General features: G+C 44.1%; 2 protein-coding genes across 2 annotated transcripts in view; one reads left to right on the top strand and one right to left on the bottom strand.

Annotated features, from left to right (window-relative positions):
- LOC149287725 (uncharacterized) overlaps positions 1-23730 on the bottom strand; it is a 415509-nt gene that overhangs the window by 12499 nt on the left and 379280 nt on the right. The window contains exons 3-4 of the mRNA XM_089492576.1: positions 2858-3300; positions 2379-2776 (exon numbers count right to left, since the gene is read on the bottom strand). Of these exons, the coding sequence (XP_089348702.1) occupies positions 2379-2776; positions 2858-3300 (841 nt within the window). The remainder of the gene's footprint in view (positions 1-2378; positions 2777-2857; positions 3301-23730) is intronic.
- Positions 15108-22752, top strand: LOC149287726 (uncharacterized). Its single transcript, XM_089492520.1, has 5 exons — positions 15108-15176; positions 16814-16972; positions 17781-17901; positions 21118-21933; positions 22697-22752. Exons 2-5 carry the CDS (start codon positions 16838-16840, stop codon positions 22750-22752), a joined length of 1128 nt encoding a protein of 375 aa, XP_089348646.1. The 5' UTR covers positions 15108-15176; positions 16814-16837.

The following is a 23730-nucleotide window of genomic DNA, read 5'->3' on the forward strand; positions in this document are numbered from 1 at the left end:
TTGTCAGAATCCTTTAGCTTTAATGAGTGTCCACCAATATGAAAAAAGCTTCCCTCGGGTTCCCCGCATTTCCAGCACTTAGTATTGCCAGCTTTGTATATCTGGTGGATGTTTTGGGGGTTTAGATGTCACCTGTATAACATTTTGATATCATTTTCTTTATAGTTTTGGCACAGAGTGAATTTATTTGTTCCTTTCCATGATTTTCCCCATTCCTCTATAGTTATAGTTTTATTTATATCACATCCCCATCTTACCATGCTGTCTTTAATAATTTCATCTTCTAGATCTCTTTCTTTTAATAGTTCATAATATTTGGATATGTGTTTACCTTTTTTGTCCATCATAATTTTATCTATTTCATTGTTATCCATCGTTAACTCAGGAGCTTTATTGTCTGCCTTAAAATGATTGTTTAATTGGTTGTATAAAAACCAATCCTTCATGTTTCCTCTTTCATTAACTTCTTCCATAGATTTCATATTGTATTTTCCTTCTGGTGTTTTGTTCATTAAATCTCCATATCTTAGCCATGGAGTATCTTTGTTCTTTGTTCTATTGAAATAGGCCTCTTGCAATGACACCCAAAATTGATGTCTCATTTTATACCATACTTTAAGCAATGATCTTCTTATAACATGATGGTTAAAAGTATTATCTTTTGGTTTTGTATACCACATATATGCATGTATACCAAGATTCAGGTTAGCTTTTTCTATATTCAATAAAGTCTTGTTTTCTAATTTGAATCATTCTTCTAGTCATTTGAGACAAGCTGCATAATAATACAGCTTAAAGTTTGGTAAGTTACATCCCCCCTTGAAGCAAAGATCATTTACTAAGGCAACCATAACAGTTTCGACTCCGTATCCCATCCTGAGGCCAGTTTGAAATGGGTCCAGATAATCTGTTTCATCCAAGACCGCTTGGAGATGAAGAGCAACTGCCCTCTCAATCATATTGTTTAGAAATGGGAGACAGGTCTGTAATTGTTCATGTCCAAGGGATCTAGGGAGGACTTTTCCATAAAGGGCCGTAGCACCGCTTCTTTTAAGCATGATGGAAAATAGCACTAACTAAGAGATGCATCTATGATATATCTCAGGTGATATAAAAAGGGCAAGGATCGGGAGGGCGAGTTCTCCTCTTCACACTTACAAGGAGCTTGTCCACATCCTCAGTACTCAGATTCAAATTGATCCAGTATGATCTTACTCAGGGACACCTCACTTACAGCCTCCGCAATAATGCCGACGTCCAATTTGGCTCTTATCTGAGAGATATTATCTGTGAAATAGTCATTTAAAGTATCATAGTGAGCTGTGGAAGGCTCTAATAATGGGTTCCAGGAGGAAGGTGCCTGGAATAGGTCCCAGATCTCCACACCCCCCCCCCCCGACTTCAGCAGTCCCTTTATGCTTCTCTTCCCTTTGGCACTTTCATTCCTTTCAGATGCCCCAAAGACCCCTTCTCAGCATGCGCAGGGATCGTAAGGCCTTTGCTGCTGCCGCTGCTTATTCCGCTGGCGGCCTTTGGAAGAAGGGAAGGACTACGGCCTTTTTTCCTTCCTTCCTTCCGGAATGGAGCCCAAGCTGTGCAGCTCGACTCAGGAGGGAAAGGCTGGGAAGTCTCTGCTTTGTACATATAGCTCTGTCTCTCTGAGTATATATATGTGTTTGCCTCTGTTTTTATGGCTGGGAATGGAGCTGAGGGCTGAGGAGAGAAGAAAGGGTACATTTTGTGCAAATGCAGAATTTCTGTACATCAATGAGTCCAGTGTGTTGAAACAACAAAAACTTTATTTCAAACACATAATCAGAAATTCAGTGTTTAAGTCAGAGCTGCCCTCCCCAAACCAAACATTAAAACCCCAAAACCTAAAACATCACCCTCTTCCAAACCTGGCCCCCACCTCCAATCCCCACAGTCTATGTCCCACAGATAACAAGGCCCCCTTTGCCATTCCCACAAACTAGCCCTTTCTATTAATACCTGTCCCCAACTTTCTTCAGCCAACATCGAACAAATTCCAAATGCTCTCATTCCCATAACTATTCTAACCAGCTGCAGCCAATCCCACCCCTCTGTTTAACTAACCTATTCCACCACCATGATCCCCACTCAAATTTATAAACGAAAGCAATAAGCTATAATAAAGGCAAATAAAACCTCAAAATAACAAAATATAATTGAAAAACATAAACAGGCATATGGACACACAAACCTAACACACGAAATCACAAGGGCTTTTTCTTATCACCACAAGATTTAAAATACATTATTTGTTTTGCTTCTTGATAAATATAATGTTAGTTCATTTCTGGAATTTGTGTGGCTTCTCTCCTGTGTGGACTCTCTGATGTTTCACTAGGTTTGACTTGGAAGAAAAACATTTCCCACAATCCTGGCATTTGTTTGGGTTCTCTCCTGTGTGGATTCTCTGATGTGCCAATAGGTATGACTTTGAAGAAAAACATTTCCCACAATCCTGGCATTTGCATGGCTTCTCTCCTGTGTGGACTCTCTTATGTGCCAATAGGTGTGACTTCTGACAAAAACATTTCCCACAATGCTGGCATTTGTATGGCTTCTCTCCTGTGTGGACTCTCTGATGTGTCACTAGGTTTGACTTGGAAGAAAAACATTTCCCACAATGCTGGCATTTGTTTGGGTTCTCTCCTGTGTGGACTCTCTGATGTGCCAATAGGTATGACTTTGAAGAAAAACATTTCCAACAACGCTGGCATTTGTATGGCTTCTCTCCTGTGTGGACTCTCTGATATGCCAATAGGTCTGACTTCTGAGAAAAACATTTCCCACAATGCTGCCATTTGTATTGCTTCTCTCCTGTGTGGACTCTGTGATGTATCACTAGGTGTGCCTTTGAAGAAAAACATTTTCCACAATGCTGGCATTTGTATGGCTTCTCTCCTGTGTGGACTCTCTGATGTATCACTAGGTGTGCCTTTGAAGAAAAACATTTTCCACAATGCTGGCATTTGTATGGCTTCTCTCCTGTGTGGACTCTGTGATGCATGACAAGGACTGACTTGTAGGCAAAACACTTCCCACAATGTTGGCATTTGTATGGCTTCTCTCCTGTGTGGACTCTCTGATGTATCACTAGGTGTGCCTTTGAAGAAAAACATTTTCCACAATGCTGGCATTTGTATGGCTTCTCTCCTGTGTGGACTCTGTGATGCATGACTAGGACTGACTTGTACGCAAAATATTTCCCACAATGCTGGCATTTATGTGACTTCTTTCTTGTGTGGAATCTCTCATGAATGACCAATTCTTCTGTAAAGGAAGACAATGACAGACAAGACTGAATCTCAGTGTTAAGAGAGGAAAGGGTTACGCCAAGATTTAGCCCCACGTTTATCCCTCCCTATTTGAGATTAAATTAATAATGTTGGTGTGAGTGACCTGAGCATGACCCTGTTCTGGATGCCCCAAATCCATATGACTGTATTCTTACTCAGAGCTACCAAAGAAGAAATTGAAGGGGAACTGTCATGAGGAAATCAGTAGAAGCAGATAGTCAGGCATTTGAAAAATATTCCAATATATATATGTAAAAATACTTTGATTGAAAAGTGGCATCATTTCCTGTGAGACTGCCATAGAGTGTTGAGTCAGAGCACATGGCATGATGCAAGCTAACTGCAGAGGATGCTTCATGCTGTGTGGCACCAGGAGATGACTCACCACCAATACAGTATACAGCTCACATGCGGATTGATGTGGGTTGGAGTTGTGTGTACAAGAGATTGTGAAGTTGATGAAAGTCAGAGAGGAGAGCTGGTACATATTTGTTTTCTACTGCAACTCAAGCTAAAGAACCTCCAAGGACTTGGAGGAAATCAACTGTGGCTGTGAGTTATTTTTATGTGTGGAAAGTGGTTAATGCATTGCCAATGCCTATATCTGGAGATTTGCTACTGTACTCTGCTATGTTATTATTGAACTCTGGGAGTGTCGCCTTCAGACTGTGCTATACATTGGCTTTGAATGGGACCAGAATTCAGACCAGAATTCAGAGTCAAGAAGGACCTGAGAGCTGGTGTAATAATCCTTTTTGGCTGAAGTATTTCCACCAAGCACCCATTTCATTTAATTCAGTTTCAGACAATTCTTTCCCCACCCAAGAAACATGCTAAAGCAATTCCAAGTTATGGAACAACTTGCCGGAGGAGATCCGTCTTAACACCACCTTGGATGCTTTCAAGAAAGGACTTAAGACAGATTCCTTCCGGCAGGCTTACCCAGCTGACCTCTTGTAAAGAACTTAAGGAAAAATTCCACTTCTGATCACAATGGTGCATTTTAAATGATGTTTTTATTTGTCCCAAATTGAGTTTTAAGCGTTTTGTTGTTTTACTGTGTGTAAATTGGATGCTATTGTTGTTTTGTGGCTATTTTACGGTTGTAATACCGCCTCGCTCCATTGAGAGAGGCGGGTAAATACAAATAAAACTTATTATTATTATTATCAGTATAATCTGTGAGGTTGGTGGCTGCCTCCCAATCCCCAAGGCCCCTCTCCTGGTCCTTCCCAGAGGTCCCTTTCTCTCCGCACAGAGCTAGGCAATCCTGGCTTTGCTCCTGCCTCCCCCTCCTGGCTCCCAGAGGCCTAGAATCATAGAGATGGAAGAGACTACGAGGGCTATCCAGTCCAACCACATTCTGCCATGTAGGAATCAAAGCATCCCTGACAGATGGCCATCCAGCCTCTGTTTGAAGATCTCTAAGAAAGGAGACTCCACCAAAATCTCAGAGGGAGTTTGTTCCATTGTCGAACAGACCTTACTGTCATGAAGTTCCTTCTAATGTTGAAGTGGAATCTCTTTTACTGCAGTTTGCATCCGTTGTTCAGTGTTCTAGTCTCTGGAGCAGCAGAAAACAAGCTTGACATTACTTCAAATATTTAAACAGGGCTATCATATAACCTCTTAACCTTCTCTTCTCCAGGCTAAACATCCCTAGTTACCCAAGTCGTTCCTCATAGTTTCCAAATCCTGCACCATTTTAGTCGCCCTCCTTTGGACATGCTCCAGTTTCTCCACATCCTTTTTGAATTGTGGTGCCCAGAACTCGACACAATATTCCAGGTGAGGCCTGACCAAAGCAGAATACCATGGTACTATTACTTCCCTTGATCCTGACACTATACTTCTATTGATGCAACCTAAAATCACATTGGCCTTGTTAGCTGCCGCATCACACTGTTGACTCATGTTCAACTTGTGGTTTACTTGGACTCCTAGATCCCTTTCACACGTAGTTTCATTCAGCCAGGTGTTCCCCATCCTATATCTGTGCATTTCATCCCTCTCTAAAGCCTGATCCCCTTCCCTTTTTCCCTCCGCTCTCCAACCTTTCCTCTTGCCCATCTGCACTGCTTCAGTATTTCACCTTCACCATCTCTTTCCTGACTTTCTGTTTTTCACATCCGCTCCTGCTTTCTATCACAGACACACACCCATTTATGTGATGCATAAAAGGGATACTTTGAGGCTCATTTGTTGAGAAAGGCAGGATAATCCATATACAAATTACTCATTGGGAAAGGCAAAGCAAGGGGGCTGGGACCTGGACTTCTGTTTTGGTGAGGATCAAGCACCAGGGAGCAGTATTAAGACATCTCTAAGACAGGGATGGGCTACTGTTGGGGATTGGGGGCGTCACATTGGCCCCCTGGGGATCTCAGGGGCAACCGCACATTGTATTGTCTTAAAATAGGAATAAAGTTTTGTGCCTCAGTATCCCATTGTATCCCTTTGGGGAAGTGAAGCAGAACCTCAAAAGGCTGGAAGAGGGCCAAAAAATGAAAGATACTCAGAAATGTGCTACCATTTCCATGAGAAATGCATTACTGGTAATCTCCATGCTTTCTTCCTCCAAAATCCTAGCATTGGTGTGATATCTGGGGGCGAAACTAAGTTTCAGAATTAAAAAGTCCTTTGCTTCCACCAAAAGGTTTATTGAGAAACTCAGGCAGTAGCGTCCATTAATAAGTCTATGCCGTCTCTGAAGTGTCTAAACCTTTTCCCTCTGTCATTAACTACCTTCACACTCCTCCCTTTTCCTCCCCTTCAGCCCCTAAACAGCCCAGCTGCCAAGGTACCTCTTGCCTTCTTCTTCCACTGTTCACATACGCCACTCACCCTTGGAGCATGTCTGCCACCCAGAGTTCACAGACCAGGCAGTTAACAGCCTCCACAACTGCTTCCCTTCCCTGAAGCCATTCTAGGCCCCAATATCCTTACCAACTACTTAAAACTACTATCGTTTAAATGACTAACAATTTCTCCCTAAACCCCAAAAACATTCTGGATGAATGACAGAAGCTGGATTTGGCAATTGGCAATTTACAATGCGGTATTTAGAATCCTTATAAAGTGGAGAGCAATAGTGCCTCACAAAACTACAAATTCAGATATTCTACAGGATGTTGCTATCACAATTAAACTACATTTGAAAGGGATCTATGACTCCCAGTAGACCAGAAGTTGAACTTGGGCAAAAGTGTGATGCGGCAGCTAAAAAGGCCCATGTGATTCTAGGCTGCATCAATACGAGTATAGTTTCTAGATCAAGGGAAGTAATAGTGCCACTCTATAGAGCTTTGGTCAGGCTTCACTTGGAATAATCCTGTGTCCAGGTCTGGCCTCTGAAATTCATAAAGGATGTTGACAGGTTGGAACATGCCCAGAGGAGGGCAACAAAAATGGTGAAAGATCTGGAAACCATAAAGCCCTATGAAGAGTGGCTTAGAGAGCTGGGTATGTTTACCCTGGAGAAAAGAAAATTAACAACAAATATGATATCCATGTTTAAATATTGGAAAGGGTCGTTTTGAGGATGAACCAAGCTTGCTTTCTGCTGCTACAGAGAAAGGAGACACCACAATGGATGCAAACCACAGGGTAAGAGGTTCCACCTAAACATTAACAGTAAGACCTATCGGACAGTGCAATATACTCCCTTAAAATTTGGTGGAGTCCTCTTCTTTGGAGGTCTTTAAACAGAGGCTGGATGGTGTTTGGAAATGTATTCCTGCATGGCAGAAGTGGGTTGAACTGGATGGCCCTTGTGGTCTATTCCAACTCTATGATTCTATAATGCTAGTGGATTCCGGTTCCTTACCCACAGAGGCCACGTTCTCATAATTCTCCATCATTACAGAACTGTACATAAGTCTCTGCTTCTTTGTCAACAGTTTCCATTCGTTCTCCGTGAAATATACTGCCACATCCGCAAAGGTCACCTGCAACAGAAAATAGCCCCCATCCAGAGAGTGACTAAACAAAAGGGAAGGAAAGCACATGGTGCATCCAAATATTATTTCATCACTTTAGAATTCAGTCTAGGAAATAAACTTTAAATGCCGTCAGCCAGAAAAAAGCTACTGCCTTTCAGATCCAGTTTGTCTTTAATCTTTTCAATATAATATACAATATAATTTAGGCCATAGCTGGGATATTGATGATGGATTAGGATACTGACTGTCCCAAAATATATAGTACATATAGCCATAAAAGAATAATGGTGCATTTAGCCATTTCTTGCCACATTTCGGAGGCAAATGTCATTTTTATAAAGCAGTTCTGGGGAGTACTCTGGCCTTGAGGGCCACTGGGCCCGCCCCATATTTAGATCCAGAGATTTTCTCCCATAGCCCCAACATTTCTTAGATGGGAAAAACAAGACACATGTGGACAAGCAACCCAGAAGGCAATGAAGATGGCCAAAGTTGTTTATGAGGAAGATCACACAAGCTAGGAAAGGCTCAGTAGTTTGCTTTTGCTTCAGCCTCCTGGGAAGGGCCATATCCAGTCTCCCTCTTTCCTCTCCTCTCCCCACTTTTGAGCTGATAGGCTGTAAACTCAATTGCACTCAGGAACTGAAGTGAGCTGAGAAAGGGGAAAGTGGGAGGAGGATAGACCAACTGGGACATGTGTAAAAGCCCCTGAATAAGTGGGGTGACAGAGGAATAACCAGGACTGTCTCTGCCAAATTAGGACAGTATATTATTTGCTTCCTTTCATAAATTGGCCCAGAAGTGACACAGATGAAGCTAATAGGTTAGTGACTCACCAAAGGCTTGTTGTACTTCGGCAGCCTCTTTCTGTTGGAGCCCAACTCCATCCGCTTGGCCTCTGTGTTGGCCATCAGGTGGGCAGGGGTCCTGGTGGTCCTGCACTTGGGTCACTTCCAGCAAGAGAGGCCCAAAGCTGTGTCCAAAGAGGCTGAGATGAAGTTCCTGAGAAAAGGGCCCAGGGTTAGGATTGGCTTGGCAAGAAACCCTGCAGCACTCAAAGACACAGAGAACGGCATCCTGCTGGTGACAAACGCAGATGACATATGCCTCTTTTGGGCTGATGCAGAGGTGGGCATTTGCTTCCTCCCTCTGCACCAAACGAAGCTTCCCAGACGTAGCATAGATTCACTGCAGCTCCCCTACACAACAGATACTCCATGCCTTCTTAAGAGTGGGGGGGATGAGGGGATGGGGAATTGGAGAGGGCCCTGGTTATGTCCCCATAGCTAGATGTGAAATGAGTGCATCATAAATAAATAAATCATCTGCTGAAACCTCCAGAGTTCCCCTGTTCTTTTCCCCATCATTAGCCCCTTTCCCAAGAAGGCTGCATCTGCACTATAGAAATAAGACACTTTGACACCGGTTTAACCACTCAATGCTATGGAACCCTGGGATTTTACATTCTCTGCCAGAGAGTTCTCATGCCACAACAAACTACAAATCCCAGGATTCCACAAAATGGAGCCAGGAGAGTTAAAGCGGTTTCAAACTGGATTATTTCTTCAGTGCAGATACAGCCAGAGTCGCTTGTAAAAGGGTAGAAGCGCCCAAGTCTTGTTTAATTCTTGGTAATATGAGTTATTCTGGTCTTTCTTCTTCCTTCTTGCCTGAAAATCTCTCAATAAGAAAACTGTGGAGACTTTTTAAACCTCCCAAAGGAGCTACTTTTGGCCTTTTGGGGGGTCAAGCCTCCAGTTAGAAGCCAAAGCCCAATGTTTGTGAAAAATAAGAATAAGGCTTGTATTAAAACTATCCTCCCCATTTCTGACCCCTTTTAAAACCCATGTTCCCCAGAAACAGCAGAGAAAAGAGACACACAAAAGACACACAAAGAGACACACTTCCTTCCTTTTGGCCCAAGGAGCCTGGCCTCCTTCTGACTCTGGAGCCTCAGGAGAGAAAGAGAAGCCTCTGTTCAACTGAGGCCTCAGAGAAGGTTCCGGAACATTATTCCCAACAGTCACAAGCAGCACAAAATGGCTGCCAGAACTCAAAATGGCCGCCTCTTCCTCAGCATTTGGCAGTCTGAGGCCTTCAGGGAACCCAAAATGGAGGATGAAAGGGCCCCAAAGTCAGAAGGGACCCCAAACAGCATTTCCAAACCTTAACAGCACCTAAAATCTTTCCTGATGCTATAATATAGAGACTCACTGAGATGCTCTTTATAAATACGTCTTTCCATGTCTTTATAAATAAATAAAATTTAATAATACTAATGCTACTACTAATAATAGTAATAATAAGTTACAACCAGGAGATTTCTCCCTGTGGCTTCTCCCCCAGAGGCCTCTGCGTATGCTCAGGAGCCCCTTCTTCTTCTCCTTCTTCTTCCTCTGCAGAATCCTCCAGAGGACTCTCTGCTCCTCCTCCTCCTTAGGATCTTCCTCTAAGCCTTCCTCCTCCTCCTCAGGTCCTTCTTCTAAGCCTTTCTCCTCCTCCTCCTCAGGTCCTTCTTCTAAGCGTCTTCCTCCTTCTCTTCCCCAGGCCCTTCCTGTAAGCCCTTCCTCTTCCTCCTCCTCCTCCTCCTCCTCAGGCCCTTCCTCTAAGCCTTCCTCCTCCTCCTCTTCCTCTTTCTCAGGCCCTTCCTGTAAGCCCTTCCTCTTCCTCCTCCTCCTCAGGCCCTTCTTCTAAGCCTTCCTGCTCTTCCTCCTCCTCTTCCTCAGGCCCTTCCTGTAAGCCCTTCCTCTTCCTCCTCCTCTTCAGGGCCTTCTTCTAAGCCTTCCTCCTCTTCCTCCTCCTCTTCCTCAGACCCTTCCTGTAAGCCCTTCCTCTTCCTCCTCCTCCTCCACCTCAGAACCTTCCTCTAAGCCTTCCTCCTCTTTTCCTCCCAGACTTTGGGGGAGAATTGTGTGCCTTCAATTCTTTCCTGGGGATCCTAAGGCAACACTGTCACAGGAGTCTCTTTGTAGGTTTTGCCGAAGGGTGTTTACCATTGTCATCATTTGAGGCTGAGAGAGTGTGGTTTGGGGGCTGGGGGTGTGCTGTGTGCCTTGAACTCATGTCTAGTGACCCTATTCCCAGGCTTTCTTTGCCTTCAAGTTTGCCTTCCACTTTGCCCTTTGTCTTCCTCTGAGGCTGAGAGAGTGTCTGCTGCCCAAGGTTCCCCTGCAGTGGGTTTCATGGCCCAGAATGAATGCCATTTCCATCATGTAGATGTGTGTTTGTGTGTGTGTGTTGTCCGCCTTCCAGTTGGCCATTGGTCTTCCTCAGAGGCTGAGAGAGTGTGACTTACCCAAGGTCACCCATTTTATATAATGGGACTTGAGCACCCATGGATTTTACTATCCAAACCAAATCCCAAAGGATACCAAGGGCCCATTGTTTCCCATCTTTTTTTGCAAACAGCAAAGCAGATCTTGCTTGCCTGATCTTTGAATGTTCAAGAGCAGTTTTGGGCAAATGCTAAGAGCTGCCTTGTGAGGTTAGGAAGAGGGTCCTGGAAAACAGTCTTCTTCCTCTGGACCCACAGACTCAGAAAGACATGGGCCCCCCATTCAATGGGACCCCTTTCTTTGAGGCTGCTCTAGGTCCAGGAGGGTCTCTCAGGAGAGATTGGGAAAGTCAGCCTTTGAGGAGTTCTGGTCCTTAAAGGTTAATATCTCCAGGCTTTGCTGAGAGGGCAATATTTGGGATTTGGGCAGATCCAGGCTGCAGGGCTCTCTCAGATCTGGTTCAAAAACACTGCAGAAATTATGATGATGATGATGATGATGATGATGAATCTTCCCTTCAAACCCACAGAGCCTTGTGGATGCTCAAATAGTAACAGAGGTCATAAACACATTGCAGAAATAATCCAGTTTGCAGAAATAAACCACATTAACTGCCCTAGTTCAGTGCTTGGGAATCATGGGAATTTTAGTTTATCATGGCATCTGAGTTGTCTGACAGAGAAGACTAAATATCTCACAAAACTACACTTCCCAGAATTCCCTAGCATTCAGCCAGACAAATAAAGCAGCCCTGAACTTGGACCATTGTTAGCGGTTGGCTTGGAGCCTGAATAGGGTTCTAGAAGGCTGGTGGGTTTGGTCGTTGGCTGCTTGGGAAGAGGGGCTCCTTCTGGGTTTCCTTGGCAGGAAAGGAAAGAAAAGGTGGGTGCCTGGAGATGCCGATGGGAGACCCCTAAATTTGGTTCCTTTGTGAGAATGCTGACTGAGGGGGAAGATAAGGGTGATGGATTTGGTCCCCAATGAGGCCCCAGGGCAGGCAGGGCAGGCCACACAACATTTGCTAACTCCCAAGTCAAATCCTGGTTTCCCTTCTTTTGCCCAGGACCTAAACCTGGACCAGAAAGGATCAGGTTTTATTTGCTTTCTTTTCCTCTAACAGGTGTTTTTCCTTGCCCTTTTTACACGTGGCAGTAAAGATACGATACAGCAGGGCCTGGCATTGAGCTTCCAGTTTTCATGCATGATCTTCAGACAGGAGATGAGGCTGCCTCTTGTCCATTTTGGAGGGAGCCCAATTCCAGGAAAGAGGAAAGGGCTCTGTGCAAACATCCAGATCAGATGTGAGAGCAGTAGCTTATTATAATTTGCGAGGCTTAGTTCATTGGTTTCTACAACTAGATAAATTGCAGGGGTCTATGGATTGGTTTAGTTTCTTGCTTTGTCTCAGTTCTGGAGGTACAAGGGCTCACTACTATACTCTGCATTCGCCATCTGGCTAGAAAGAAGGAGGCTAAATTGAATGCTTTTTATCCTTAGTTGTTTGTGGATTTTTTGGGCTATGTGGCCATGTTCTAGAAGAGTTTCTTCCTGACATTTCGTCAGCATCTGTGACTGAAATCTCTGAAGATGCCAGACACAGATGCTGGCCAAACATCAGAAGAAACTCTTCTAGAACGTGACCACATAGCCCGAAAAACCCACAAAAAGCTATGGAAGCCGGCCATGAAAGCCTTCGACTTCACACTTTTTATCCTGTCTCTCCAAGCAAGTGAGAAAGAATAATTCTCTCATTTCCCCTTGATCTGGGAACAGACCTTTAAAAATTTCTCTCTTCATTTCTACACAGGAAAGTATATTGAGTACATTTTAATGACAACCTGTGAGCGACTGTGGTTAGTAATTTATGCATTAGGCTGAATGAGATCGCTAGAGGCCCTGCCCCAGGTCCTAGGCTTTAGCTCACAAACCTCAGGACCTGGGACAATCCTGAATTCACAACCCTATAAGAGAGATGGAGGGACACCAGAAAGTAGGCAACCAAAGTCCTGTGCATATGTACCAGTTTGGTGCCATGTTAACGGCTGTGGATCCACCCTAGAGAAACCTGGGAATGGGGTGCTTAGAACTGGATGCTTGGTAGAGAGCCCCAGTGCAGTCCTTCATGAGAGTTGCTATATAATTTTAAGTACTTCATGAAATAAGAAATCCCAGGATTCTGTTGGACAGAGTCCTTTAAGTTTCATGGTATCTAAGTGCTAGGTTTGGACAATGGAGATACAACCCAGGTGCCAAAAATGACCCATAGCAATTCTGGACAGACTCATTCAGTCTCTGTCTCTATTGGTGGAGGGCTATTTACACCAAGAAACCAATGGATCTTCAAGGGATCTCCAGTTTATTTATTTTATTTATATACATCCATCCTTTCTCCCAATATAGGGACTCAGGGTGGCTAACAATAAATTTAATACGGTACAAATTCAAAACAATGCAAAGGGATTAAAATTATAACTATTTTATAAAATTAAACCATTTATATAATTACACCTTGAAAAAAACCATATACAATTTCACCTTGACCTCTGAATTGCACAGCAGTTCAAACCTTATCTCTTGTTTTGCTTAGGATCGAGCCCTTGAGGCATCAGCATTTCCAAAAAGGAGAGAAAGTGGAAGTGTGAAATACTTTTTGTTTGGAGGAAGTGTCTATCCAGATTCTGTCCTGTAAAACTATTAGAGCTCACTTTGATGTTGTTTTTGATTCAGAACATATGGTTTTAAGGCATCTTGCACTTCTGTCTCCATCCAATAAACCTTTGAATTATTTCAAGCATTCTGTTTTCCTGGCTGCCCATCCCAAGAGTATGAAACATAGCACCAGTCATGGAGATTCAGTCTTTTTCATTATGGGGATACGGAGCGAGGGTCACAGGATCCCAACTCCTGGTGTAAGACCTGGCCCAGTTCGTTGCAGATATTTGACATACTTGATGTTAGAGTCAAACTGGGAGGTTTTGGGAGTCTCTGTTCCTCCAAAAGTAACTTTCCCAAGAGCAGTCTATGTCTCCCTTCCAAAGACCAGCAGTGGATGGAGAAGGAGGCCTTGGGGAAGCAGAGGAGAGCTTGGCCTGACCCCCAAGGACTCTCCCTTGAAGGTTTCCATCTCTCTAGGAAACGGTGGAGCCTGGGAAGGAGACTGAGGACTAGGGCATGCTGGGAAAAGCTTCAGGGGAGCTTATGGGAGCAAATGTGGGACTTTGCTTTCTCCCCCCGATTACTTTCCTGCTCTATTTTGAAAGGCTTGAAGACAACACAAGGTAAGTTCAATGGTGGAAAAGATTGCAAAAGCCATCTTCCCTGTACGTTCCATGCTCATCTCTATGGCACCTTAGGAGCAAGCAAGTCTCCACTGAGGGCAGCAGAGTGAAAAAACAAAATCCAAAATGGGGAGTGGTCTTTGAGATCCTGATGGTCCTCTGATAGGAAAATGCCAGCCCCTGAAAGCAATCCTGGTCAGCTTTTGGGAAAGTGCCCTCAAGGTTTGGTCCAAACGGCTCTCAGCCCCTGGCAGACTGTCCCTTCCCTGAGCCTTGCTCTCCTGGAGGCTCAGAGGAGATTCTGGGGGGCCTGGGCACCTCCCCTTCTTAGGGACCCTGAGCCTCAAGTTCAGCTGACAAACGGCCATTTGCCCATGAGGAGCCCCCCGTTCCCCGCTCTGTCCTGGCACATGCCTTAGGAAACCTCTTCCATGGGAATTTGGGAGCTCCTAATCTTAGTGGAAATGGGAACCTCTAGAACACTCCTATTCTTCCCAGCCAGGAAATAAGGTATAGTTGTGAATCTCTTCCAAGGAAAAGAGTTGTTGTTGTTGTTGTTGTTGTTGTTGTTGTAATAACAGTGCTCCAGTCAATGGAGGTCTTCAGGCAGTAAAGGGAGGTTTATGCAAATGCAGAGTGACATCACTGCTACGGAAGGCTCACTTGACCAATCAGAGAGCAAGATGAAGGTTCTTCTGGAAGCTTCCGTGAGAAGGAGATATAAGGCCTGAGAGACCAAGAGACAGTTGGGGGAATTGTGTCGGTTGGAGATCGAGAGAGAGAGTTAAAGAGCGGATCTTGGAAGTTAGTCTCAGAATTGGATGCTTAGGTTTATTTATTTCTTTAATAGCTTGTATGAATTGAATATTATATACTTACAAATATTGTACCTGCAAGATTCTTAATATCTTTTATGACTTATATTTTACTTATATTTTGTTAGCTATAATAAATACCTCCTTGGAGTATCTACTACTTGACGCTCCTTTTACACGTGTTTTGGCTCGGTTGATGCTTGGAAGATCAGTAAAGAAGTAGAAATAAGGTTCCTTAACTGGTCCCAGTGTAGGTTAAGGGAAATCCTTTTATAATTCACTGCATGATGGCAGCGTGATTTAAGGAATTTAAGGGTCTACTGGGATAAGGGCCATAATGTCTAAATATCTAATTAAAAATTTGTAAGCCACTCTGATAGTCTTTTGGCTGAAGAGAGGGTTATAAAACTATTATTATTATTATTATTATTATTATTATTATTATTATTATTATTACAGGGCTGCAGTTTGGCTGCTTGGACCACCGGAGATCATCACAGTGAGTCAGTTGGAAAAGCCCATCTCACTCCAGAAAATAAAGGTACTTGAGGAGTTTGCACTCTACATCTTTCTGTAATAATAGCTACAAAACTGATAATAGCATTTGGGACATTTAGTCTTTAAAAAAAATATGGCAGATTTAAATGCTGCTTTAAAACCTCTTTCCATCTGCCAGCTTTGCGCTGGTTTTGGGGGAAATGAGAAAGTGTTGGGAGGGAGAGACTACCAACAGAATTAGGAGATGCATTGCAGGCTATGGACAGTTTGCGGCCAAGAAAGGTCCAAAACACACAGCAGCAATAGTCCAGTTTCAGAGCGCTTTAACTGCCCTGGCCCAGTGCTAGGGAATCCTGGGAAATGGAGTTTATTGTGGCATCAGAGCTCTCTGACAGAGAAGGCTCAATATCTCACAAAACTACATTTCCCAGAATTCCATTTTGTGTTCTGGAAGCCATTTTGTGTTCTGGTGGCCATTTTGTGCTGCTTGTGACTGTGGGGAACAACCTTCTCTGAGGCCTCAGTTGAACAGAGGCCTCTCTTTCTCTCCTGAGGCTCCAGGGTCAGAAGGAGGCCAGGGTCCTTGGGCGAAAAGGAAGGAAGTGTGTCTCTTTGGGTGTCTTTTGTGTCTCTTTTCTGAGAGGGTTTTCTTATTACACAGCTCTTCTCCTTCTGGGGATCATGGGTTTTAATAGGGATCAGAAATGGGGAGGAGAGTTTTCATACAAGCCTTCTTCTTCTTCTTCTTCTTCTTCTTCTTCTTCTTCTTCTTCTTCTTCTTCATAAACATTGGGCTTTGGCTTCTAAGAGGAGGCTAGTCCCCCCAAAAAGGCCAAAAGTGGCTCCTTTGGGAGGTTTTAAAAGTCTCTCCAGCTTCTTATTAAGAAATTTTCAAGCAAGAAGGAAGGAGACGGACCAGAATAACTCATATTACCAAGAATTAAACAAACAAACATACAAACAAACAAACAACAACAAGAAGAATAAGGATTAGACAGAAAAACAAAATGCTTATATTAAAAAAAGCAAAACCATTTTAAAAGGATAAAAACTCAACTTGGGTGCTTCTATTCTTTTACAACTGACTCAGGCTGTATCTGCACTGCAAAAATAATCCAGTTCTAAAATGTGTTAACTCTTCTAGTTCCATCCTATGGAATCCTAGGATTTGTAGTTTGTTGTGGCATTAGAGCTCTCTGGCAGAGAAGGCTAAGTGTCCAAAGGTAAAATCACAGGATTCCATAGCACTGAGCGGTTAAAGCGGTGTCAGTGTGCCTTATTTCTATAGTGCGGATGCTGCCTTCTTGGGAAAGGAGCTGATGATGGGGAAAAGAGGAGGAATGCAGAAGGAAAGCAGGTTATTTATTTATTTATGATGCATTCATTTCACATCTAGATGCAGGGACATAACCAGGGCCCTCTCCTATTCCCCATCCCCTGATCCCCCACCACTCTAAGAAGACATGGAGTATCTGTTCTGTAGGGGAGCTGCAGTGACTCTATGCTAGGTCCAGGGGGCTTTGGTTGGTGCAGAGGGAGGAAGGGGATGTCCACTTCTGCATTGGTCCAAATGAGACATTCGTCACCTGCTTATGTCCCCAGCAGGATGCTGATCTCAGTGACTTTGAGTGCTGCAGGCTTTCTAGCCAAACGAAGCCTTACCCTGGTCTCTTTTCTCAGGAACTTCATCTTGGACCCTTGTACATGCCTTTTGGGCCTCTCTTGCTGGACGTGACCAAAGAGCAGGATCCCCTTGCCCACTTGATGGCCGACACAGAGGCCAAGCAGAGGAAGTTGGGATCCAACAGAAAGAGGCTACCGAGGCACAAGAGCTCTTTGGTAAGTTGCCATCCTGACTGTTAGTTTCATCTGTGTCTGGGCTGGCTCATGAAAGCAAGCGGAGAACACACTATCCCAGTCTGGCAGAGAGAGTTCTGGTTAATCCTCTGTCACTTCATTTTTTCAGGGGCTTTGAAAATTTCCTATTTCACTCTCCTCCTCCCACTTTCATTTTTCTCCTCAGGTCAGTTCAGTTGCTTCAAAATGTGTTCCAAGTTCATCCACTCAAAAGAGGGAAGATGGGAGGGGGGAAGGGGACATGGCCTTGCCATTGCCAGGAATCGGAGGCAAAAGCAAACGTCTGTACCCTTCCTCCCTTGTGTGATCATCATTAACAACTTCGGCCATCTTGACCCTCTTCTGGTGTTATTTGTCTTGCTTTCCCAATCTGTAAAATGCTGGGGGATATGGAAGAATATCTCTGGAGCTAAATTGAGGTTGGGCTCAGTGGCCCTCAAGCCCAGAGTAAAAGTGAAATTTGCCTTTGAAATTAGGTGAGATATGGCTAAATGCACTACAATTCATTAGTGACTAAATGTACTATACATGTTGGGATAGTCAGAATCTTAATCAATCAATAATATTCCAGAAATGGAGTAAATTATATTGTTTATCATAGTATATATTATATGGAAAAGTTTTGAGACAAGCTGGATCTCAAAGGCTGTAGCTTTTTTTGGCTAACAGAATTAAAAGTTTATTTCCTGGACTGAATTGTAAAGTGATCAAATAATATTTGCAATGCACCATGTGCTTTTCTCATCTTTGGCTTGGTCACTCTCTGGATGAGGGCTGTTTTCTGTTGCAGGTGACCTTTGCGGATGTGGCGATATATTTCACTGAAGAGGAATGGAAACTGTTGACGAAAAAGCAGAAACTTATGTACAGTTCTGTGATGATGGAGAATTATGAGAATGTGGCCTCTGTGGGTAAGGAACCTAAATCCATTGCCCTTCCTGTGAAGACTGAGGGCCCTTTCATAATTCACTGTCAGAGTGCTATGATTCCACTTTAGAATTATAGAATTAAAGAGTTAAAATAGACCACAAGGACCATCCAGTTCAATCTTCTGCCATGCAGGAACAGACATTCAAATCACCCCTGAGAGATGGCTATCCAGCCTCTGTTTAAAGAACTCCAAAGAAAGAGACTCCACCAAACTCTGAGGGAGTATATTCCACTATTGAAGAACTCTTACTCTCAGGAAGTTCCTCCTAAAGTTTAAGTGGAATCTCTTGTCCCTGTGGCTTGCATCCATTGTCCCATGTCCTTTTCCCTGGAGTAGCAGAAAGCAAGCCTGCTCCATCCTGAATATGACATCTCTTCAAATATTTGAACAGGGCTGTCATATCCACTCTTAACCTTCTCTTCTCCAAGCTAAACATACCCAGCTCCCTAAGTCATTCCTCAGAGAGCATGGTTTCCAGACCATTCACCATTTTGGTTTCTCTCCTCTGGACATGCTCCAGTTTCTCAACATCTGTTTGAATTGTTGTGCCCAGAACTGGACACAGGATTATTGCAAGTTACTTCCCTTGATCTTGACACTATACTCCTATTGATACAGCCTAGGATCACATTGGCCTTTTTAGCTGCTGCATCACACTGTTGACACATGTTCAACTTGTGCTCGACTACCATTCCTAGTTCCCTTTCTCACATAATTTAACTGTCCTAACAACTTCCTGTGGAATCTTGGAATTTCTAGTTTTAGTGAGGCACTATTATTCTCCACTTTGTAAGGATTCTAAATATCAAATCCTAAACTGCCAATTTTGGAATTCTGTGGGAAGGAGCCATGGAGATTAATGCTTTTTGCCCTAAATGGTCCTCAGCCCATTCCTGAGCAAGTTTCCTGGCTTTTGTGGCCCCTCTTCCAGCCTTTTGAGGCTCTGGAGAGGCTTTCTGGGAAACAGGCCTCCCTTGGCCCTGCAATGGCTCAGAGAGGGCCCAGCAGTGGCAAAACAGCCTCCATTCCTCAAAGGGATGCTGTGGGATATTGAGGGACAAAACATTATGCCATATTTTTAGGTGACACAATGTGGGGCTGCCTCTGAGATCCCCTGGGGTCCAATATGACCACCCCACTTCTCAACAGTAGTCCACCCCTGTCTTAGAGATGCCTTAAGCTTGTTTTAAGGCTCATCCCTCATACTTGACCCTCACTAATATCAGAAACCAGGTCCCAGATCCCTTGTTCTGCCTTTCCTAATGCATTAGTTGTATATTGATTGTCCTGCCTTTCTGAAGAAATGAATCTCAAAGTGTCCCTTTTATGCATCACACTCTGTGGGTATGTGTCTGTGATAGAGAGATGGAGGGAATGTGAAAAATCAAAAGGGAGGGGAGAGATCCTGAAGGTGAGATGCTAAAGCAGTGCAGATGGTTGGAGAGGAGAGGGAGAATAGAAAGGGGATCAAGCCTCTGGGAGCCAGGAGGGGAAGGCAGGAGCAAAGCCAGGATCGCCTAGCTCTGTGCGGAGAGGAAGGGACCTCTGGGAAGGGCCAGGAGAGGGGCCTTGGGAATTGGGAGGCAGCCACCAACCTCACAGATTTTAAGAACTGTTTTGAGTGAACTTCTTAGAACCAGCTGAAATCCTTGTTTTCAGACATATTTAGGGGTTCATTTAGCAATTATGAGTAATAACTATGAAGGGAGGAAAGGGAGACACAAAACCTGCTTTTGTCTAATATTTCTTTTCTTACCTGAGCTTCCTTAGCTCCATGGTTGATTCAAGAGGTCCTTTGTTACCCAAAATGCTGGAGTATGAGGAGGATACCCGCAAGTGCTATGCTTTTAGGAGAGTTTGGTACTTAGCTCAATAGAACAAAATAGTTTTACTGGGGCAATAGTGACCTCTGGATCCTGCCCAGCTATAGCAGGTCCTGAATCAAACCCAACTTCAGAGGGATTTCAAATAGGTTTTTGTGTTTTATTTAGGGGGAAAGCAAAACACACAGACACATACATATAAGTGTTCATGCACACACAAAAGAAATAGGTAAGAAAGGCGGGAGTGCTGAATAGATGTAAGTCTTTGATAATGGTGATACGTTACCTATCCAGATCTTTATTCCAATTGTTGAGGATTTGGAATGGGGAGAGGTCAGTAGTTCCTGCAACAATTGGGGTTGATGAGTGCATTGAGGTGCTTAGCCATGAAAACAAACAGTGTCTGTCTGTAACTGGACTGACACTGAAGAATAGCAAGTCGGGGCTGATATTTATACGGAAATTGGTGCTTGGGGGCAAAAACTGAGGGTTCGGAGAGGTTTATATCACTTTAGAATATTTCCTGTGTGGGGAAAGAATGGTGTGAAACCGAATTGAATGCAATGGGTGTTTGTTGTAAATACCTCAGACAAAAGGGATTAGCACACCCCTCTCATGTCCTTGTTGGCTCTGAATTTTGATTGCGTTCACAAGCCAATGTACATTACAATCTGAGGGTGATGCTCCCAGATGCAGCTCAAAAATAACATAGCAGAGTATGGAACTAAATACCCAGATATATAGATATTGGCAATGCACTGACCTATTTTCACACTAAAAATAAGTCACAAACACAGTTGATTTCATCGAAATCCTTGGAGGTTCTCTATCTTGAGCTGCAAAATAATACAAATATTTGCAAGCTCTCCTCTCCAACTTCTATCACCTTCACGTTTTCTTGTACTCACAACTCCAATCCAATCCACACCAGTCCCCATATGAGCTGTATACTGTATTGGTTGTGAGTCATCTCATGGTGCTACACAGCATGAAGCATCCTCTGCAGTTAGCTTCCATCATGCCTTGGGCTCTGACTCAGGACTCTATGGCAGTCTCACAGAATATTATGCCACCTGTCAATCAAAGTATTTTTGCACATGGTTAACAGAATATTTTTTCAACAGTCCTTTGACTATCTCCTTCCACTGATTACCTCAAGGCAGTCCCCATTCTTTCCTAGTTCCTATGAGTAAGGATACGATCGTTCCATGGATTTAGGGGCATAAGCAGCAGGGTCATGCTTGGGTTACTCACAGCAACTTTAATAATCTAATCTCAAATAAGGAGGGGTTAATGAGGGCTAAATCATGCGGTAACACCCTCCTCTCTTAAATCTGATTTTCAATGTTATCTGTCACTGTCCTTCTTTACAGAAGAACATTTTAATCATGAGAGAATGCACACAGGCAGGAAGTCACATAAATGCCAGCATTGTGGGAAACGTTTTGCTTACAAGTCAATCCTTGCCATGCATTGGAGGGTCCACACCGGGCAGAAGCCATACAAATGCCAGCATTGTGGGAAATGTTTTTCTCGGAAGTCACATCTAGTGACACATAAGAGAGTCCACACAGGAGAGAAGCCATATAAATGCCAGCATTGTGGGAAATGTTTTTCTCAGATGTCACACCTTTTGGAACATCACAGAATCCACACAGGAGAGAAGCCATACAAATGCCAGCATTGTGGGAAAGGTTTTTCTTGGAAGTCAATCCTAGTGACACATCAGAGAGTCCACACAGGAGCAAAGCCATACAAATGCCAGCATTGTGGGAAATGTTTTTCTCAGAAGGCACACCTAGAGATACATCAGAGAGTCCACACTGGAGCGAAGCCATACAAATGCCAGCATTGTGGGAAATGTTTTTCTTGGAAGTCAGTCCTAGTGATGCATCAGAGAGTCCACACAGGAGAGAAGCCATACAAATGCCAGCATTGTGGGAAAGGTTTTTCTTCAAAGTCAGACCTACTGACACATAAGAGAGTCCACACAGGAGAGAAGCCATACAAATGCCAGCATTGTGGGAAATGTTTTTCTCAGATGTCACACCTTTTGGAACATCGCAGAATCCACACAGGAGAGAAGCCATACAAATGCCAGCATTGTGGGAAAGGTTTTTCTTCAAAGTCAGACCTAGCGAGACATCAGAGAGTCCACACAGGAGCAAAGCCATACAAATGCCAGCATTGTGGGAAAGGTTTTTCTTCAAAGGCACACCTAGTGACACATCAGAGAGTCCACACAGGAGAGAACCCAAACAAATGCCAGCATTGTGGGAAATGTTTTTCTTCCAAGTCAAACCTAGAAAGACATCAGAGAGTCCACACTGGAGAGAAGCCACACAAATCCCAGAAATGAACTAACATTATATTTGTCACTAACGAATTCAAAAAGCATATTTTCAATCCAGCAGTGCAAATAAAAGGCCCTTTTGATTTTGTTTGTGAGATTTGTCTGTCCATATGTCTGTTTATGTTTTAAGATTGTGTTTTCTTAAGTTTAGGTTTTCATTGCTAATAGTATAGATAATTGTTTTGGGTTGTAAATTTGGCTGGGGATTGTGGGTCGTGGTATAGGTTAGGTAGATGGGGGCTGGGATTTGTTGCAGAATAGTTATGGGAATGATAGCTTTTGGGATATTTGGGATGTTGGCTGAAGAAAATTGGGGGCAGGTATTGACAGAAAGGGCTATTTTTTGGGAATGGCAAAGGGTCCTTGCTACCTGTGGGGCATAGACTGTGGGAATTGGAGGTGGGGCTAGGTTTGGAAGAGGGTGGGATTTTAGGTTTGGGGATTTTGATGCATTGTTTGAATTGGAGTGGGCAGTTTTGGCTTAAATACTGAATTTCTTTTTGTTCTCAATAAAGATTTTTGCTTTTTCAACACAATGGACTCTTTGATGCACAGAAGTTCGGAATTTGCCCAAAACTGACCCTTTCTTCTCTCCTCAGTCCTCAGCTCCATTGCCAGCCATAAGGACAGCAGAGGCAAACACACAAACACATAGGATACAGAGGGACAGCTATATTTCCAAACTAGAGCCTTCCTTTCCTGCCTTTCCCTCCTGAGTCCAGCTCTGCACCTTGGAGTCCATTGCGATTTCCTCAAAGGAAGAAATGAGGGAAGGAAGGGGAGGCTGCTGAACCCCCGGCACATACCTTCCTTTTCTGCAAAAGCCCCCAGTGGAATAAGCAGGAGCGTCTAGGCCCTGGCAATCCCTGCGCATGCTGAGGAGGAGCCTTTGTGGGCATCTATGCATGCATAGTCTCAGCCCCTGAAGCCATTGCTGCCCTCACTGTCTGTTCTGAGGGTGGGAGGGAAGTGGGGAGAGCCCTCATTCATTCAGAGGAATGGCTGGGGGGGGGTCTTCTGGGGGACCCTTGGGGGGTTATAAGAAGGAAGGAAGCCCCTCTTCTCCCCCCAAAGAAAGGCAGGGTTCCTGCCAGGCCTCCTCTTCCATTTCCTTCCCTGCCCCCACCTCGGGGGATTCCTTGTGTCCCAGGTACTTGGGGGGTTATTATGAGAAAAGAGGGCAGAGAGACCCTTGTAGAGAGGCATGGCCATGGAGGGGAGGGGGATCCAAGGGTAAAAAGGTCTTTGAGGAGCCCCCTCCCTCCTGGAAAGTGGGGCAGAGGAGAGACCCTCCCTTCTGATACCTCATTTGGGGAAGGGTTTTGTGCCAAATAGAAAGGATCACACAGGATAGGGTTCAATAGCATTGGAAGCAACATTTTTCGGGGGTGAGGGTTCTCTGGAGTCCTGGGGGAGGGGGCTCTGGGGAGGGAGAGAAGAGCCAAAATCTAGGCCAAAGCCAAGAGGAGGAAGACGGAGGGACCTCAAAACGCTGGCAATTGCCTGGCAACCTGGGAACTAGACTTAGAGGCCCACAGGATCCGGATTGGGCAGGGATTTAAGAACCGGTGTAATGTAGGCAGTTCTAGAAATGCCCATAACTAACCTGGCTGCCATATTCTGTACCAATTGA

This window comes from Sceloporus occidentalis, unplaced genomic scaffold (assembly GCF_023333645.1).
Source record: "Sceloporus occidentalis isolate IW3139 unplaced genomic scaffold, rSceOcc1.0.p SCAF_57, whole genome shotgun sequence".
NCBI classification, from domain to species: domain Eukaryota; kingdom Metazoa; phylum Chordata; class Lepidosauria; order Squamata; family Phrynosomatidae; genus Sceloporus; species Sceloporus occidentalis.

What these genes read in the sequence shown, in the direction of transcription:
- LOC149287726 (XM_089492520.1), top strand. Translation starts at nt 16,838, where the DNA reads ATGCCTTTTGGGCCTCTCTTGCTGGACGTGACCAAAGAGCAGGATCCC. An exon ending in CGAGGCACAAGAGCTCTTTG is followed by an intron (nt 16,973 to 17,780) that starts GTAAGTTGCCAT and finishes TTTCTGTTGCAG; the next exon opens with GTGACCTTTGCGGATGTGGC. An exon ending in TGAGAATGTGGCCTCTGTGG is followed by an intron (nt 17,902 to 21,117) that starts GTAAGGAACCTA and finishes CCTTCTTTACAG; the next exon opens with AAGAACATTTTAATCATGAG.